The sequence below is a fragment of the Anser anser genome, assembly GCF_964211835.1.
Source record: "Anser anser genome assembly, chromosome: 1".
Lineage (NCBI taxonomy): Eukaryota > Metazoa > Chordata > Aves > Anseriformes > Anatidae > Anser > Anser anser.
In genome coordinates this window covers 848468-865265 of record NC_139720.1, presented here as the reverse complement: position 1 = coordinate 865265, position 16798 = coordinate 848468, and the positions used below count along the sequence as shown (strand labels likewise).

The window sequence follows — 16798 nt, the reverse complement described above, 5'->3', positions numbered from 1 at the left end:
TGAGGCTTCTCACCGTAGCTAAGGTACTTTATGGGGACATCCCATTTCTTAAGGTCCTTCTCTTGCGACTCTCCATCATAGCTTGTGGAGAATGAGTGCCCTGTTAGTTATAACTTAGCCACAGTGAAACAGATGAAAGAAGTTAATTACCTAATCATTACAGAATGGGTCAGTTACTTCAGTAGATTATCATTTTCTAAGTAGTAATAAACATTTTTTATTGCTGTAGGAATAACAGTTTGTTTCCTGACGACTCAAAACGAAGCGTTCATAGACGCGCACCTTTCTCGCCATACAGATATTTTTTCCCCCACCCTTGGTCCTGTGCTTTCAAGGCGTTTCCATGTGCATCAGCAGCTCAGTAGCGTACTGCAGAAGGCTGCATGAAAACACACACCGAAATCGTGTTGTACGCATGCATCCGCACATACGTGTGCTTGTCCTGCTGCTTCCGCAGGTTGGGTGGCTGGGCTCCGAGCTGCCCTTGTCCGTCCTGTTGGCGCTGCCGGCACGTGGGTAGCGGCACGCTGTCGCCACCGGCTGTGGGCAGCCTGGAGTCGGGTGTGCGGGTGCTGGGCGGGAAGCTCCTTGGGCCATCCAGGGCTGCCCGGTGCCGAGGAATGCCCTGGGGCCCGAGCTGCTCGTTCAGCCTCAGCCGCGTGTCTGCCTCCGGAGGCTGCGAGGCTCAGGCCCCAGGGGCAGCAGGGCCTTGTCGGGGTCGGGGTCGTGCCTGGCTTCTGGCCTCCCGCTCCTCCCGCAGCGCCTGGCGTTGTTTCGCGGGACCCTTCCGCATCCAAGCTTGTGGAGATGTTACCGTGGGTTACACCTGCGGCCGTCCCGGGACGTGGGGAGCGTCCCCAGAGGCCCGGCTCCACCAGCGAGCCCCCGGCAGTGCTGCCGAGCTCTGCTTCAGGCGGTGTGTCAGCTGCGGGCTGAGGAAGGAGCCGGCCTCCCTCCCTGGGGACCGCTCGTCGGCCTCTCCTTCGCACAGACAGCTCCTACAGAACCGTGGCAAGGTGCGGGGAGAAACCTGCAACTGCCGGCTTCATAACGGGTCGGCTTGTCAAAGGTAAGTTTTACGTGCGTAGGCCATGCGCGCCTATGGAATATATGTGTATTTAGGTTAACTGTGCACCCAAACATTCTTAATTTAAGGCCTTTTATGTCAGCTTTTCCCTCGGTGAATTTATAGCTAAGCATAGTTCGTTAAAAATATCTGAAGAACAGTTTGTAATGAACACGCTATGCGGGCAAACAGCATTACTGTCACAGAAATGTCACGTAGGTTGAAAATTCAGATGTCTGTTCCCAGCTCAGAAATTCATGGAAGTGCATTTCCATAGCTGCACGGACAGATGCAGAAGCTCTTGCTTCTTGCTGCAGTGCTGAAATTTAACTTTTTATTTCAAGAACACTGAAAGCTCAGATTAGAAACCACTTCTTTCTGCCACGTGTTTTGCTATTTCTGGTGGGGGAGTTGTTCCCAGAGGATTGGGATCGGCCTAACCTGGTCGACCTGGCAGCTTGGCAGATCGCTAGGGAGCGGCGGTGGCGGGCCCCGTGGGACGTTCGGCCAAGCTTCACCTTGGACCCGTTGTACCCCTCCACAGCCCCGTGTGTGGGCCTGTCCCGAGCAAAGCCTGGGTGTTGGTAGGTAGCTGTACAAGCTGCTTGATGCTGAGGGCTTGTCTAAAACCACTGATACTGGGCGTATAAAAGGAGCCTGGTGTGAAGTGCTTTTCTAGCTGTGATGCCTGACCGGGATCTCGGTTCTGTGTCCCCTGGGATCTGGCCGTGCACGTCCCCATAAGGTACGGGATCTCTGCCTCAAACGGCCCGAAGTCGAGGGCCGGCTGGTAAGTGTGGTGTGGGGAGGGCGGAGGGAAGGCAGAGGTGGTTACGGGGAGGCTGCGCTTTGTAGGTTCGTAGCGGAGATGTTCCGCTTGTGATCCGGTCTTGTGCCACCGCTAAGTTCGAACAGGACCTCGTCGTGTCAGCGCTGCGAAGGACAGGTTTGCAGTCACTGTCTCCATTTCCAAGTCTCTGAGATGAACAAGGAAATTAAAATAAAAGAGAGTGATGATGTGGGAAGAAGCTCTCTAAACCAAACTCCCTGTGACGAATTTTGAACCACTGAGTGGAGCTCCAGAGAGCCGTTATCAAATACCATGGGTAATGGAGCTATTCCAAGAAAAAAAGATGCCTTAATTTCATAAGGTAATGATCCTTCTTTTAGAGATCCTTCGATGCACAAGAGAAGAATCCTTAAACTGTAAAATAATAAAAGAAATCGATGTTTCTTTTAATGTGTTTCATGTAATAGTTACTATAGGGCCTTCAGCTGCAGGTTAAGTGTTAATGTTATACTGAAAGGGACCCAGATATTTAAACAAAGGTAATTAGAAAATTAGCCTCAGCAGTATCAGACCCCCCCCCTTCAGTAAGCCTCCCTGGAGGAAAAACAGTGTTGGTTTCTGCTCCTTTTAAAAAGGATCATTTCAAAAATCTGTCACAGATGCAGTTATGCAAGCGATGGAGCTAGCAAAAGATCGGGTGTGGTAATGTTCGGATGCTGGAGAAAGCAAAACTGAATGATTGGAGCAAGTGTTCCTGCTGCTACAGAAATAGTAATGTGGGTTAGGTTAAAAAAGGCATCGCAATCCTGCTGTATGATCTTGTGCGTTTACAGATAATCTGGGAATGTAGTGCTTTGACATCTTGCATCCAATTTGCTTCGTTTTTTAAAATGTGTTGCGGCTTAATAGCATTATTGCGCAGAACGTTTATCTTGTTTTAACTACGTTTATCACCTTTGTCACTGGGGAATAACAGTTACTGTCATTTCTTTAGTACTAATGATCATTTATTTCTTGCAACAGTCTCTGATCCCCATAGCCCACACTATGACGCCGTCTCACCCACTCCCCTTCGTGGCATCGGCCCCCTCGCTGTGCTCGGCCTCCGTGTCCTTCGGAAGCTGGCTCGTCCTTTCGTTAGGCTTCTGCACCTGTGGTAGGGCCGTGGGTTTCGAGTGAGGATGAGGCAGTGTCTGGGGAAGAACTTTATCTGAAACGCAAAGTGGGAGCCAGGAACGAAAGCCTGTTCGCGACTTCTCAGGTAGATAACTGACTTAGCTGCTTTTTGAAGTACAGATGTCTACAGGTGAGGGATCGAAGTTACCTTGTATTTACTGAAGATGCTGGAAGTGTCACTGGGGAAGAAGGACGAGGTGGGTTACTCCCTTCTGCTCCTTGCAGGGAACGGTAACAGATCCAACAATGAAAAATGAAATCAAGATCAGTAACTTAAGTTGTGCCAAACCGCTCTGAGCTCTTTCTTTGGCAGCTGATATTCTAAACGAAAGAAATTCAGTAAGTCTTCTTTCTTTGCGGAGGTCATTAAGATATTTTGTACGACAGAACAAGATTGGGAAAGGTGGTGGTTGGTTTGAGAGTCAAAGTGAGTTAGCCAGGTCCTGAGTGAGATGTCCAAGGGCAGAATTGTAAGAGAAATATTGAGCTGGAGGAGGACCACTGGAAGAGTTTCTTAAGGATTGGGCTGGGTGTTGTCTTGTTTTGGTATAATTAATGACTCTTCTCAACATGTATTGGGGAGACAAATGAATTAGTAGAGCTCACACAGAGAAAAGTCAGGATGACTGGAAAGAAAATGTTAGGGGTAGGAACGGGATGAAAATGAATAATATAATGTGCAGTGCTCTGTATTTAGTGAAAATTGTTTGAAGGGGAATATTCTTACTGATCTAAGTGGCGATAGTGAAACATCCGCAGAAATGAAGCGTTTGGTTCTGGTCACCCTCTGCAGGGTGCCGCAGAGTGCAGTGGGTGCAGGAGGGGACGCGAGAGGTGATCCCAAACGCTGCGAGAGGGCTCGAGGGAGCTCCGGGGCAGGGCGGTTCTGTGACCACGGCCAGGTGGGCTTGGAGGGGGCAGGACGTGCTGCTGGGGCTGGCCTTGTTCATCACCAGACACCGCACCGTGGGTGTGTGGGACGAGACTCCAGCCCGAGGTGCTCTTCGGTAATTTGTCATTTTTTTTGTTACATGCAGTCTCACTTTTACCACCTTTTGCAAAGGGCTGTATCAAAATCTGTTGAACTTTGTTGGGATTGATGTGAAATGTCCATGCAGAGCTTCCTGTGAAGGGACATGATGGTGAGGAGGGTTTCCTTTCACCAAATGCCTACAAAGGCTTCAGAACCAGAGTGTGCGCAAAAGGAGAGCCTCGCTCAAGTTCCAGCTTCTGGCTTTGGCTTGCAGTATCCTGTTTGGCTTGCAGTATCCTGTTGCCACTCGTGTTGTTGGTGATCACCCGTAAGCCCCAACCCGAGCACGCAGCACCACATGCCAGCCCAGCCTGGCTGCCGGGTGGCTGTGTGCGGGCTGCTGAGTGTCTGCTTTGGGACGGGCAGGAGCAGAATCCGGGCACTATTTTGCGGACCAAACTTTGGCTGCCCAGTCTCATGTCCTTTAGGGAACAGGAACCGCTGGTCTCCAGGCCGCGCTTTTCCCCCAGGAGGAGGAGGGTTCAGGAGTGCAGAACCTGCCGCAGGGGGCGCGGTGCCACGGGCTGCCTCGTGCACCGCTCACAGCGCGCTGGGGTCCGCGGGCACCCGGCCCTGGGGCTCCGGGTGGCCTCTGTAACAGCAAAGCGTGCTCGCCTGTCCTGCTGAAGACCACTTGGCTTTACACACCTATGACGTCTGTGAGCTTAATGGCTTGTAGTCTAGTGTTCTGTCATTCTTTACTTCTCTCTTGCCTTTGTTGATACCGAAGGCCTTTTTTCCTCTTACGTAAATAATTGTTGAAGTTTTGGCCAGTGAGTACAGTTACAGAAGCTGTAGTAAGAGTACAAAGAGGCCCGAGCCCTTTAAGGCAAACTGGTGGTAGTGCGGTAGCGTGGTTTCCCTGTCTGTGAAGGGCCTCTCTGTGCTGGGTGATCACCCTTCCCATCGCTACAGCTGCTCTCCTAGCAGGCACCGCGCAGGCTGCTCCTAGAAGAAGATTCAGTGCCATCATCTGATGCTTTGCTTTTATAGGTCTTCCCATTTGTGTGTACGAGCACGCTCTGTGGTTTTAGTTCAAGCTACCTGCAGTTAAAGCCAGGTCACGCATATATCACCTCCACTGTTGGTGTCGTACAGCTATAACCTGACTTTTCACACCAGGAGTAAAGCAGTACTTAATAGTTCTGTGTAAAGAATTTATCTGATTTTTAAAACCTGGCTAGAAGCTATATTGAGGTATTCTGTTCGGAAAATATAGAGGAGGAATAAATAGCGAAGACTGAAGATTAACTCCTATTCTTCTGTGTTACAGCTAGGTGTGTCCCATCATCATGTTCTGGAAGTTTGATTTGAACACAACATCGCATGTGGATAAGCTGCTGGATAAAGAAGATGTGACACTGCACGAGCTGATGGATGAAGATGACATCTTACAGGAGTGCAAGGCTCAGAACCGCAAGCTGCTGGACTTCCTTTGCCAGCAGCACTGCATGGAGGAGCTTGTCAACCTCATCACACATGAGCCCCCTGTGGATATGGATGAGAAGGTCCGCTTCAAGTAGGTATTTGTTTTCTGTCCTACATGAGGAAAACTGAATGAGAGATCTCGATGTTAGAAATGCTCTGGTGTACAGTGACACAATATTTTTGGTCTTGCAAAAATCTTCCAAATACTGAGAAATATTTCACAGCGTTTTCATATTTGTAGTGAATTTTCAGAAGCTTATTTCTTTATTATTAATGTTTTTTCATTGATATTGTCTAAAAAAATGTCTTGCTGTTTCTTCAAAACTTTGCAAGCAGAATGATCGGTATCCCAATAGTTTCTTTAGTACATTTTTATCAAAATTAATCATAGAATATCTGAGTTGGAAGGGACCCACAAGGATCATGGAGTCCAACTCAAATTGCAAGCAAAGAATGAGCATTATGCTCAGAGTTATAAATTTCTGAACTTGATTGGTTTTCAGTAGTCAACCCACAAAAGAAATTGATCTGTACAGTGAATAAAACATGTAATGTTTTCCATGCGCTGCGTACGCAGAATCTGTTGGTTTCATTGTTCCTATAGTGAGGGAGAGCACCTGTGTAAACAACCTCTTTCTTATGATGGTGAACTCCTTAGATGTGCCTGGTTCTCGTATCAAGTTGTATTTATGCATCTTATTTAAGTGTATACTTGAAAATATTTGCATTTCGAATTTGGGAAGTTTGTTTTTCTTTGCTAAGTTTATGTAAAAATAAAAGGCTGCTTGCTCCATGTATAAATAAATTAATAAAAGCGTATGAGTTTGTCGCTGTGGGAACGGGTCAGTGTTGGGTTTTGCTGTTGTTGCTAGAAATCCACAGAAGAAAGGATGGGATTGTTTAGATTTATTATTCCATGAGACAGTCAAGTCTGTTTAGGTGGCTTTCCAGATAAGGAAACGCCAGAAAATGCATAATGTAGTAACTTGGAATAATGTACGGCTGATTCTGCGAGGCTTCTGCTATCAAAGCTGAATTACCAGAAGGAACCAGGAGTACTATTTTCATCCTCTTGTCCTGCAAGTGCGAATTTCATACAGGTACTTTTCAGCCAGGAACACGGCACACAACCATTGCCCAGAGGCTGTGGGGTCTCCTCCTCAGGGATCTCCAAACCCGCCTGGATGTGGGGCTGGGCACCTGCTGGGGCAGGGGGGAAGCAGGTGGACCCAGAGGTCCCTTCCCACCTCAACCAGCCTGGGATTCTGGGATTCTTCTCTGGACTTGTTGCATTTCCCGTAGCGTATCAGAATAACTGGCTTACCCGTGCGTGGCTGGCCTGGAGCTTCATGCAGCTCTTTATCCGTATTGTTTTCACATCTCACCTAAAACAAGCTCAAACCCCAAATCTCTTGCTGAAGTTGATATGTAATACTTTTTCTTAATAAAGGAAAACTTTGATTAAAAGTTAATGAGCTGAGAAGATGTTGAACAATGTGAGGCTTGTGGCCCTTTACCAGAATGTGTGCACGATGAGGTACCAGGTGCCAAGGACCGTGCCAGCACTAATTCGTGCATTTCCCGTTGCACTGCGGAATACTCTAGTGCTTCATAAGCCAGGCCATATTTTTATTTCCTGTATTTTGAGATTCTCACGAGACAGTTCATATCTCCGCTCCTGCGTGCTGCAGGGTAAAGTAGAACAGCCTCTCCTTGCCAAACAGATGAAGCATAAGGAGAGTGGAGGCAAACAGGTTCCTCAAGAAGCAAAATCCATAAAGGAGGCTCTTCCGTGAAGAGGGAAGCTCAGTTTGAGAGCGCTTACTTTCACGTGCCCCTGGCTTCCGCAGGCAGGCTGGCATGCCTCTGCAGCAGGGTTTGAGGGTACGCGTGTGGTTTAGGCAGCCCCAGGTCCCGGGGGCAGCCCCGGGCTGGAAGCAGCCTGCCTCCAGGTACCTCCAGCGGTGCGGTCCCTGTGCTGGCAAGCTGGAGGAGCATCTGCTGTTGGGGGGGCCCTGAGTCCACAATCGAACTTAAGAGATGTGTGTCAGATGGTGGTGGTGTATCTTCCTCTAAGAGCGGTGTGTGAGGTGCCTGCTGGAAAAGCAGGCGTAGTGATGGGCAGGGTGACTGCCCAGCGCAGAGGAGAGAGTGCTCAGCTCCTGAGAGCTGCGTGGCGACCTGCTTGCTGGGACAGAGCTCATCTCATGAAGCGTTTCTCTGGAAGTGCTTCCAGCACTGCACACAGATGCATGGAGCAGTCATGGAGCATTTCCAAAGCAGGGTGAGGCACTGGAGAGAGGGTTGAGAGTCTAAGAGCATTCAAAACCAGGGCTCATTTTGGAATAGATAAAAACCTACGGGAGAAGAATAGACTAAGTCCAAGTAGAACTGAATTTTTGGCTCTTAAGAAAAGGTGTTAAAAGTTTTTAGACAGTAACAGGGAAGAGAGAAACTTGGTAGATTTGGAAGGCCGTGCAGCTCAGAAGGATGCGTGCTGTAGAACCGGGATCATCACAATGCTGTGTTCTTGAAATGTCAGTAGGATGGAAATGCGTGGAGTTCAGAAAGGAGGCTGCACAGGACAGCTCAACAGTAAATCCCCTTCTAACCACGGCATGCAAAACTAAGCAACTCAGTGAAGACCTGTAGCAGTCAAAGTAGTGTTAAACTATTTGAATTGTAATGTCCATTTATAACGAATTTGTTAACCTACTAAGGGGTCTCAAACCTCTCAAGACCATGCAGCTCAGGAGGACAGCTCCTAACTGCTCGACGAGCTGCGTGTTGAGTGAGATGAAGTTAGCAGCAGCGTGGAAGCCTTATGGTTGGGATGCAGCGCCTGGATGGAAGGGGTGAAGAAAAGGCTGTAAGAGTTGGACACACTATAATCTATAAGAGTGAGAGATTTCATTTATTCACCTGGTGCCAGGATACGTGTCACAGGGAGGCACAGTGCGTGAGTTCTTAGGAATCAAGAATGCCTTTTGCATGGAGCAATGAGTCAGAAAAAGGAAAAATAACTCTTCATATAACCTTGAGAGTTCTAAGAAACATAACTTGTAAAATCATTTTGTAACAGTAACCATAATGTACTCAAACTTACCATCCTCGTAGGAGCAAAAAGACATAAGCAGCATTATTGGGGGCTCGGGTTTGCTTTTCATAACTTTAAGACACTGAACTGCACACGTGGGGAGGCTGGTTAGGAGGTGAATGATGCTGTAAATGGATAAAAAAAACCATGGTGCGTGCAGGGTTGTATTGAAAACATTTAAAATAGTAGGAGACTGGCTTTGTTAAAGACAAATAACGCAGTACAGGTAGAACTGCATCCTAAAAAAGGAAGGCTGTGTCCAGACGTGGAGGAAGGTTACTGTGGCTGGGCTGTGTGACTGGACAAGGGCATTCTGAGAAAGCTTGCTGAAGGCAAAACCCCTGATACTCCAAAGCCGTCAAACCAAGACGACCCATGGAACATGTAGGGTGGAGAGATGATCAGGGTGTGAAGCAGATGGGAGCACTGCAGAAAATCTGATTAAATGGTCTGCGGTGGTGCTCACCTCAGAGACTTCTAAGGGGATTCCCAAGTGGTGTCTGCCTTTGAGGGAACAGGCTGAGGAACTGTCTCAAACTGGAGCACCAGAGGAAGTACCTTTGGAAAAAAATCACTGGAATAATTGCCGGGATTCGCTGCTATTTGCCTGAGTGACTTGAGGAATTTGAATACAGAGCAGGTCACCAGCAGAGCAGAAGTGGGAGATGAGACCCAAGTTCTTTGTGGGACTCGAGGGTGATCCAGGTCTGTGAGCCAGAAGATCCGGCTTGTGCAAATGGAAGGAGAAAAATCGTTATAAAGTTGTGCTTCCGAGACACCTTTCCACGTGCTGTCTCCTTGCCGTTGCCCAGTGCAGCTTCTCTAGAGGGGAGTCAGGCTTCGCAGGTCTTCAGGAGCTGAGTCTGATGGGGACAGTGAGGCCCGTGGGTGAGGGCGGTGGGCCTCGCACGGCGTGAGCGCTTCCCTAAGAAGTCACCTTAGGGTGCTAAGGAAAGCCTGGAGAAAACAAGCTGTCATGGGAGAGCAAAGAAGGGCTCTGTTACCAATTAATGACTGTTTAAAGAGAGGAAATACATGCAGAGGAGAAACGGGCAGTTCCATCTTTCTGGATTTGCACTAATCTGAGTCCTAACCTGTTTGAAATATTCCTGCGTGAAACACAAGGGAGGATGAATTGTAAATGTGGAATGGTGAGATGGTAAAATTAGTGAGGTTGGTTAAATGAAATGGTAGAAAGGTTTCATGGTATTTTATGGCCAAGTAGAAGTAAAGCAAATGTGGTCACTGCTGGTTGTGTAACGGCTGATGACCCCAGCTGCGTGTGCACGTTGGTGGGCGTCAGATCGGCTTTTACATCCTGGAAGGCCTCTGAGTCTGGGTGGCCTGGAAGTCCTCCACAAACAGCGAACACAAGGTGTGCTCGGGACTGAAGGCACGGCTTCGCACAGAGCAGTTCGGTGTCTGTACAGAACAGGTTACGGTTCTGTAAGCCTTGTCTTGGCTCTTTACGTGCTGCCAGGACACGGAGAATTTTCCTTGCCGAGAACCAAATGGAACCGGGATGAATAAAGCCAGGCCTACGCTGAGAAGGCTGAGGCGTGGGATCTCTTCCAGAGTAAAAATCGGTTGAGTGAATATAAGAAAAGTAAACCAGTGGCCGTTCAGAGGGTAAAGGCGGGTGTGAGGTTGGCGTACTGGAATCGTGGCAGCTGGAAGGAAGCCCCAGCACGAGCTGAGGGTGGGCAGGAGCCGCCGGGCCAGCAGGACGTCCCGCCGGGAGGGGAGCCGCGCGTGCACGGTGCCCGGGCAGCCCCGCGGGCGAGCGGGCAGCCACCTGGAGAAGGAGCTGCAGGTGCCAAGAGCAGCGTCAGACACAGATCTGCCTCTCCTGGTGTCCTGCCCCTGGCCGTGGTCCTGGCGGCTCCGTTTCGTTCCGTGCTCGAGAAGCGAGCGCGCCGCCAGCGCACCCCGCGACAACCGTCCTCCTGCCCGCTCCGTTCCTGCGAGCCCCAGCAAGCTGCGCCTCTGCCTTGCCAGCCTGGGGCCGGGGCCGAAATTTCTGAGTGCCTGCAGCAATTGCACGGTTCCCTCTCTGCCAGGGGGTCGGCAGGTTAGGAAGCACCGCGCGGGGCATCAGACGGGCTGGGTGGGAGATCAGGGCTGGGAGCAGGGGCCCGGTTTCAGGCTCAGGCGGTGCCGTCAAGGTTTCCTTGTGGCTTGCTGTTGCAGGTGCTGAGGGCAGAAGTCTGACTCTTTTCAGCTAAGAGAAAGGCACAGCAGACAAGCACTGCAACCCGCACTCTGTAGGGCAGTTGCAGGTCTTACTGCAAAGGAATTCGCAGACATGAGCGTTTCCCGGTTGTTTACACAGCTCTTTTCTGCATTTTTCTTTAATTTGAAGTTAAGGTTAGAAGAAATCTGTCTGTTTATTGAGAGATTGCATCAGTTTGCCTGCTCTGCAGAAGTTAAGGTGTTCCCTTTGTGTTGTAGTGATGGTCATGGTATTGCAGAAGTGTTTTATATTGATTTTGGAGTCGGCTCATATCTAAAGTTACAAAAAGCACACCTTACAGAATTACTAAAATGGGAAAAATGTGTTGGATTTGTGTCTCATGGAATGGCACCGCTGTTACTTGGAAAGTGACTGCACTAAGGAATGAATGCGCACTTGTAACAAGACTATTCTGTAGGATATTTTGATGTGATTAATTTAATTGGCTGATTTTTAAATATGTAGCAAATTTGCTTTTTGATTTTTAACAAAACAACCACCAACAGATTGCCCGCTCTGCTTGCAGAGAGAAAATGACTTCAGGCTGAAACAGACAGGTTTTATTTTTTTCTCTGTACCACTTGGTAACAATTAAAACCACTTTAGGAAACAAAGGCCAGAACTGCCACTCAGTTTGGGAAGTTTGGGCTTCAGAAATGCTTCTTTGTGCTTAGAACCTGAAGCACTCGAGCAGACCGTGTCTTTATCTGATGTCAGTCATATGGGATGTTCGTTTTTCATTCAGCTCCAGTAGTGGAAAGAACAACTTTTCAGAAACATCACAGAAACCTGCTAAATATGCATTCTTCAAATCAGCCTTCAAATTTTAGGTTAATTTTAGTTGTGCAAATGGATTTATGTTAAAAGACTTCAAGAGATTTTGAGTGTACCGAAACTGATTAAACCCCACTTTTAATGATCAGAACTAACTGTGATTTGCAGGCAGCTGAAATGCATAATTCAGTGGTAAAAACCCACAGGTGATGTGCAGAGGGAACAGTTTTTCCTTACATGTGCCATTAATGGAGATGACCCTCGTTTCTCCTGTTATTTTCTGCTCCCCCCGTCTCCAAGAGGGGTGGTCCTCCTGCTCTTTATAACTTTAAAAAGTGAAGATTTTCTTGAGAGTTTTCATTTCACCTTTAGTTGTTCTTGTTCCATCCTAGATACCCGAACACGGCCTGTGAACTGCTGACCTCGGATGTGCCCCAGATCAACGACAAGCTAGGAGGGGATGAAACTCTGCTGAATATCCTCTATGACTTCTTGGATCACGAGCCTCCTTTGAACCCGTTGCTTGCCAGTTTCTTCAGTAAGACGATTGGGAATCTCATTGCAAGAAAAACAGAACAGGTAGAGATGAGATTTGTCCTGATACGTATGCACAAATTAATTCACTATCACGGTTTGTGTTGTACAGCAGTGTCCTTGCTATCCTCATGCTCTCACTATATTCTTGGAGTTGAAAAACAGCTTTACTCTTTAAGGGTGGAATTGCAATGTAGGCTTTGGAAAGTTCTTCAAACTTTCTTGGTTAAGGGAATTGCTGACTCGTTTGGACACCTTTATATAATTTTTGTTTTGGAATTACAATAACAGAGATATTCCTGTGCTAAAGCTTTATTTTTGTACTAAAGCATATTGATACAGCCTTTGATCATTGCCCAGAACCTTCTTGTTATATAAATCATGCCTCAGTCTCTCTCCTGTAAAAGAGGTGCTGGAAACACGTGCCGTATAGTATTTTAGAGAAAGACGTGTTCCAGTTCAGAGGTATTATTTTAAATGGAGATTGTTGGAAAGCCATAATGGAATGAAAAATTCTCCAGCTTCACTAGTTCCTTGATACTCTTACTTCTGTGGGGCAGAGAGGAAAGAAAAGATAGCAAAAAAGATTTGATTTACTGCTGCCTTGAAATGCAAACGTTATTCTGTCTGCTGTCTGGAGAGTTTCTCAATCTTGTAGCTGTTTTGCATCAAGGCTGGTTGGTTGAGACAAGAACATGAAGAAGTCTGGTGGTGTTACGTCTGTTTGTTGTACTAGCAGCTGATGGTGACATTTTTATTTTTAGGTGATTGCATTTTTGAGGAAAAAAGACAAATTTATTAGCCTGGTGCTAAAGCATATAGATACATCAGCAATGATGGACCTCCTGCTTCGTCTCATCAGCTGTGTGGAGCCCGCAACTCTACGGCAGGAAGTACTGAATGTGAGAATTTCCTTCTTTTTTCTTTACAAGATGAGAACAAGGCTTTGTGTTTGTTTGTTAAGGAATATAATTCTGGTTGTCCTTTATTATGAGAGCGGATCCACTCTTTTGAGAGCTGCTTTTGGTAGTGCTAGAGTCTGCGCGTCGGTCCCATTGGGTACGTCAGCCTGTTTGCTTGCACAGAGCGAGCCTGGCTCAGTCGCTGGCAGTAAAGGATTTTCAACTCGTTTTTCCATATAGCAACCAGTGTTTACTCTATCTGTTTTTGCTCTGACAAAGGAAATTCGTAATCTTTCCCAGTGTTCAGAATTTCATACTAATCATTTGGGACACTATTTTGTTTAATTCCTCACCGTTTTCAAGGGTGTATGAGATTTTTGGAGATGATATCCTGTGTCTCCTCTTCCCCCCTCCTCTTTAATATGCGCCCTTATAAAATACCTCGCTGAGATACTTAGTTTGCTGTACAGGTAGGGCAAGTTTTTCTCCCTCATAGCCCAGTCTGGGTGAGGCTGCCTCATCCCCCCGTCTGTGAGCAGTCATGGAGGACTGCAGGAAGAAAGCCTACTTTGGCTCCCGCTCAATAATCCACACGAACGGTGTGCCGTATGGAAAACTGTACTCATGTCACTGAAGCCCAAACCAGTATTTACACTTTTGGCAAGCTTTGCTGTCCAAGTCTTCTGTGTCCAGAGCATTGAGCACACCAGTGGGTTCGCTGAGCAAGCGGCCGCTCTTTGCTGAGGCTCGCGATAGATGATTACGTCGCTCAGTTCCCCCTCCCAGCCTTGCGGGGCGTAGTGCAGTACGCCTGCTGCTTCAAGAAGGAGAAAGTACAGGTGTAAATCGATCCTTACAGACTTCTACGGGCATTCACCCATGAAAGGCAGTCATCTGTGTTTTTTTTTAACAGGAAAGTCAGCAATTCAAAATGGTTAGAAATCACACAGTAATGCCAAGAAAAGAACTGGGAGAAAAAAGTCTTCAAGAGAGGGACTGACGTGGGAAAGTGATGATGGAGGAGTCCCTGGAAGAGAAAGCAGCTTTGCAGGAAAGGCCCAGCCAGAAGCAGGCAGGGATGGCCCGAGGGCTGGGGTTCCTCGCCGCTGCTTGGCGCTGCTGGCACCCGACAAGATGCTGGGGCCAAGCAGAGGGCTCACCAGCGCAGGACAGGCATTGCAATAGTGCAGCATAATAATTACCAGCATAAATGCAATTATTTTTCCTTCTGATGTTAAATGGCATTTTAACTGAGTAGCTTTTTCCCTGGTGGATGGCTTCCATCCAGGAAACTTCCCAATATCCAGGCTTCCAAATAACAACCATCCATAAACTGTCAAATGTGGATGCGATGTATTTTAACCCCATCCTGTTACCTGAATCCCACCTGTTAAAGATTTCACACAGTCCAAAAAAAATGAAAACAAATTGAAGATACCATATGGCACTGGAGGTGTGCCTGATATTTTTTTCCAAATAGTCTTAATATAAGTATTATCCTGGAGAAGTTAAAAATCTGGTGGCATGGGCTCTTCTCTTCAGAAGGACAGAAAGTAGTAGCAATACTGAAATGTGGGTTTGAATGGATAGAGTGGCCTTATATCAGTAATTATGGTGATATATTCAGAAAATCAGGTCCCCAGAAAAGTTAATTTGCAATCTTGATTTTTGGCAGGAATTGGAAATTAAAGTTACACGTCATGGACTGCTTTAGGTTTTCACCAAAAGGAGAAGTATTGTTTGTCAGGCAGTAGCTAGAATGGATGTGAGCGGTTTGCCGTGTCAAAGCAGTCTGTATTTCTTTGGGATGATGGGCTCCTCAGGAGGTACCGGGCTCTTTGGGTTTCAGCCGAAGGAAAAGTATCATTAGGAGTTTTTCAGGAGCTCACAGAGCTGCAGCGGGCAGATCTTCCCAGGCTCTCACTCCTGGTGGCTGCTCTTCTCCCAGTCGTGGCTGCTGAAAGCCTGGCGACAGGTCCCAGTGGTGCTGCGGATGCTGATGTCTGTTGGTCAGAACCGGCGGCTCCGGAGCTTGGCTCCAGTCCCAGCCTTCCAGGAGCCGACTGCTCAGCTCTGCCCTGCCCCCAGCACAGCTGGCTGCTGGCTTGTCCCGCACGTTTTGGTAGGGAGAGCAGCTATCCGATGGTAATCGTAACACCGTTACCGCTCAGCGTGGTGGAGTCCAGCTGTCTGCTGGTCTGGGTCTGCGCTGCGCTTCTGCATTTGTGTGCATTTAATCAACGTCTTATATACCGTGTCTTCCAAATTCCTCTGTGTTGCTTTCTTCTGTTAAAACAGCTCCTAGTTGGCTAATTACTCTAGCCATACGCTGAACCTGCGTGCAAACTTTGTTCACCAAGAGCCGTGTGTGTTCAGAGTATGTCCTCCAATGCCACGGTCAGGAGTTGTTCCCCATCTGCGCATATTCCTCTGTGCAGTAGATGGTGTTCCGCGTGGACATCCCCTGCCTTAGCTGTTTACCCGTTATTTTTATAACACTGTGACAGCAGTTACACTTAATGTTTTAAGGTCTGCATGGTACCGATGTGCATTACTACTGGATGGTGTCTTAGGAGGTCTAATGTATCAGGGTTATGCTCCAGCTACTTCCCAAGTAGAACATGAGTGCCATCTGACCAACAAAATGCCTTTTACTGTGCATTTGTGTGACTTAGCAAAAGCTGAAAACTTTGTCCCAGAAGAGTTTGAGAAGTGCTGTTGTTCATGAGAAAGTGCTGCTGCCAAGGGTGCCCCAGCAGGGCTGGGAAAAGACCACTTCCATCTGACACAGCCGCGCTGGCAAAATACTGCTGCAAACTTCGGTTGGTTTGTTATGTTCCTTGCTGCCTGGAAAGGTGCTGTTTTACCTTGTCAGATTTATGAAGACGACATCTTAAGCTTTAAGTTAAGTAAAATTATACTCTGCATACCAAGTCTCACAGCATCTCTCATTAGGGTTTGATATCCACGTTGTCCCTTTGACTTGGTAAGTCAGAGACTCCCTGATAACTGCGCAAGAGTCTGTAGTTCTCTGTTTTAGGGATTCCGAGACTGCTAGGTGGTACTGGTGGCTCCGTTCTTTGTTCTGTTTTCTGCTGAATGGACCTTTTTTCAGCGCGTTTGAAGTTTCCTTGGCTGCTCCTTGCTGGGATGACGTTAGCCTCGCTAGGTGCTCACTGTCTTAGTGCAGCGTTTGACGTCCAGAGCCGAGTGAAGCAGGGCCAACAATTCCATGAGCACTTGGAGTTGGCATTGCCACAGAGAGCGGCAGTCTTGCTTCCACTGCCTCTTGCTGCTTGTTCTGCCCACCCAGCTCCTCTTGAATCTTTGACAGCTGGAGTGTGGCTGTAGAGTGACATGGATTAGGGAATCAATACGACTGTGAAAACACCTCTCTTATTTGCATTCATTGACAGGATTGTTTTCAGCTGGATCAATTCCTTGTTTTATTTATTTTTTTATTATTTATTTATTATTTTTTTTTGCATGGCCTGGTACCATGATAAGGGAGTTGAAAAGGAGGAGAAGCTAAGTGGATGAGTAGGAGCAGAGAGGTTGGCAGTGCCATTTTGTATGTTCTTAGCGTCTGCAGAATTACAGTCTGTGGTGGTTTTTCCCTTTCTCTTCCCTAATCTGTAATTGAGGGCATACAGTTTACATGACAGTATGATAATTCTTTTTTCATTTCCTTCTTTTCATGCGTGATAGAGGAATACTTTGTTCGCGTAGTTCAGATTTTGTTGCTTTGAAGAGCTGTGCCATCAC

The 16798-nt window shown here is 47.5% G+C and overlaps 1 protein-coding gene across 2 annotated transcripts in view; it reads left to right on the top strand.

The window, feature by feature from the left end:
* Positions 1-16798, top strand: part of PPP6R2 (protein phosphatase 6 regulatory subunit 2) — a 113327-nt gene that overhangs the window by 36637 nt on the left and 59892 nt on the right. For both annotated transcript variants that reach the window (XM_083835896.1, XM_083835897.1), the window contains 3 exons: positions 5339-5584; positions 11990-12176; positions 12896-13033. In XM_083835896.1, coding sequence (XP_083692022.1) covers positions 5358-5584; positions 11990-12176; positions 12896-13033 — 552 coding nt within the window. In that variant the 5' untranslated portion in view covers positions 5339-5357. The remainder of the gene's footprint in view (positions 1-5338; positions 5585-11989; positions 12177-12895; positions 13034-16798) is intronic.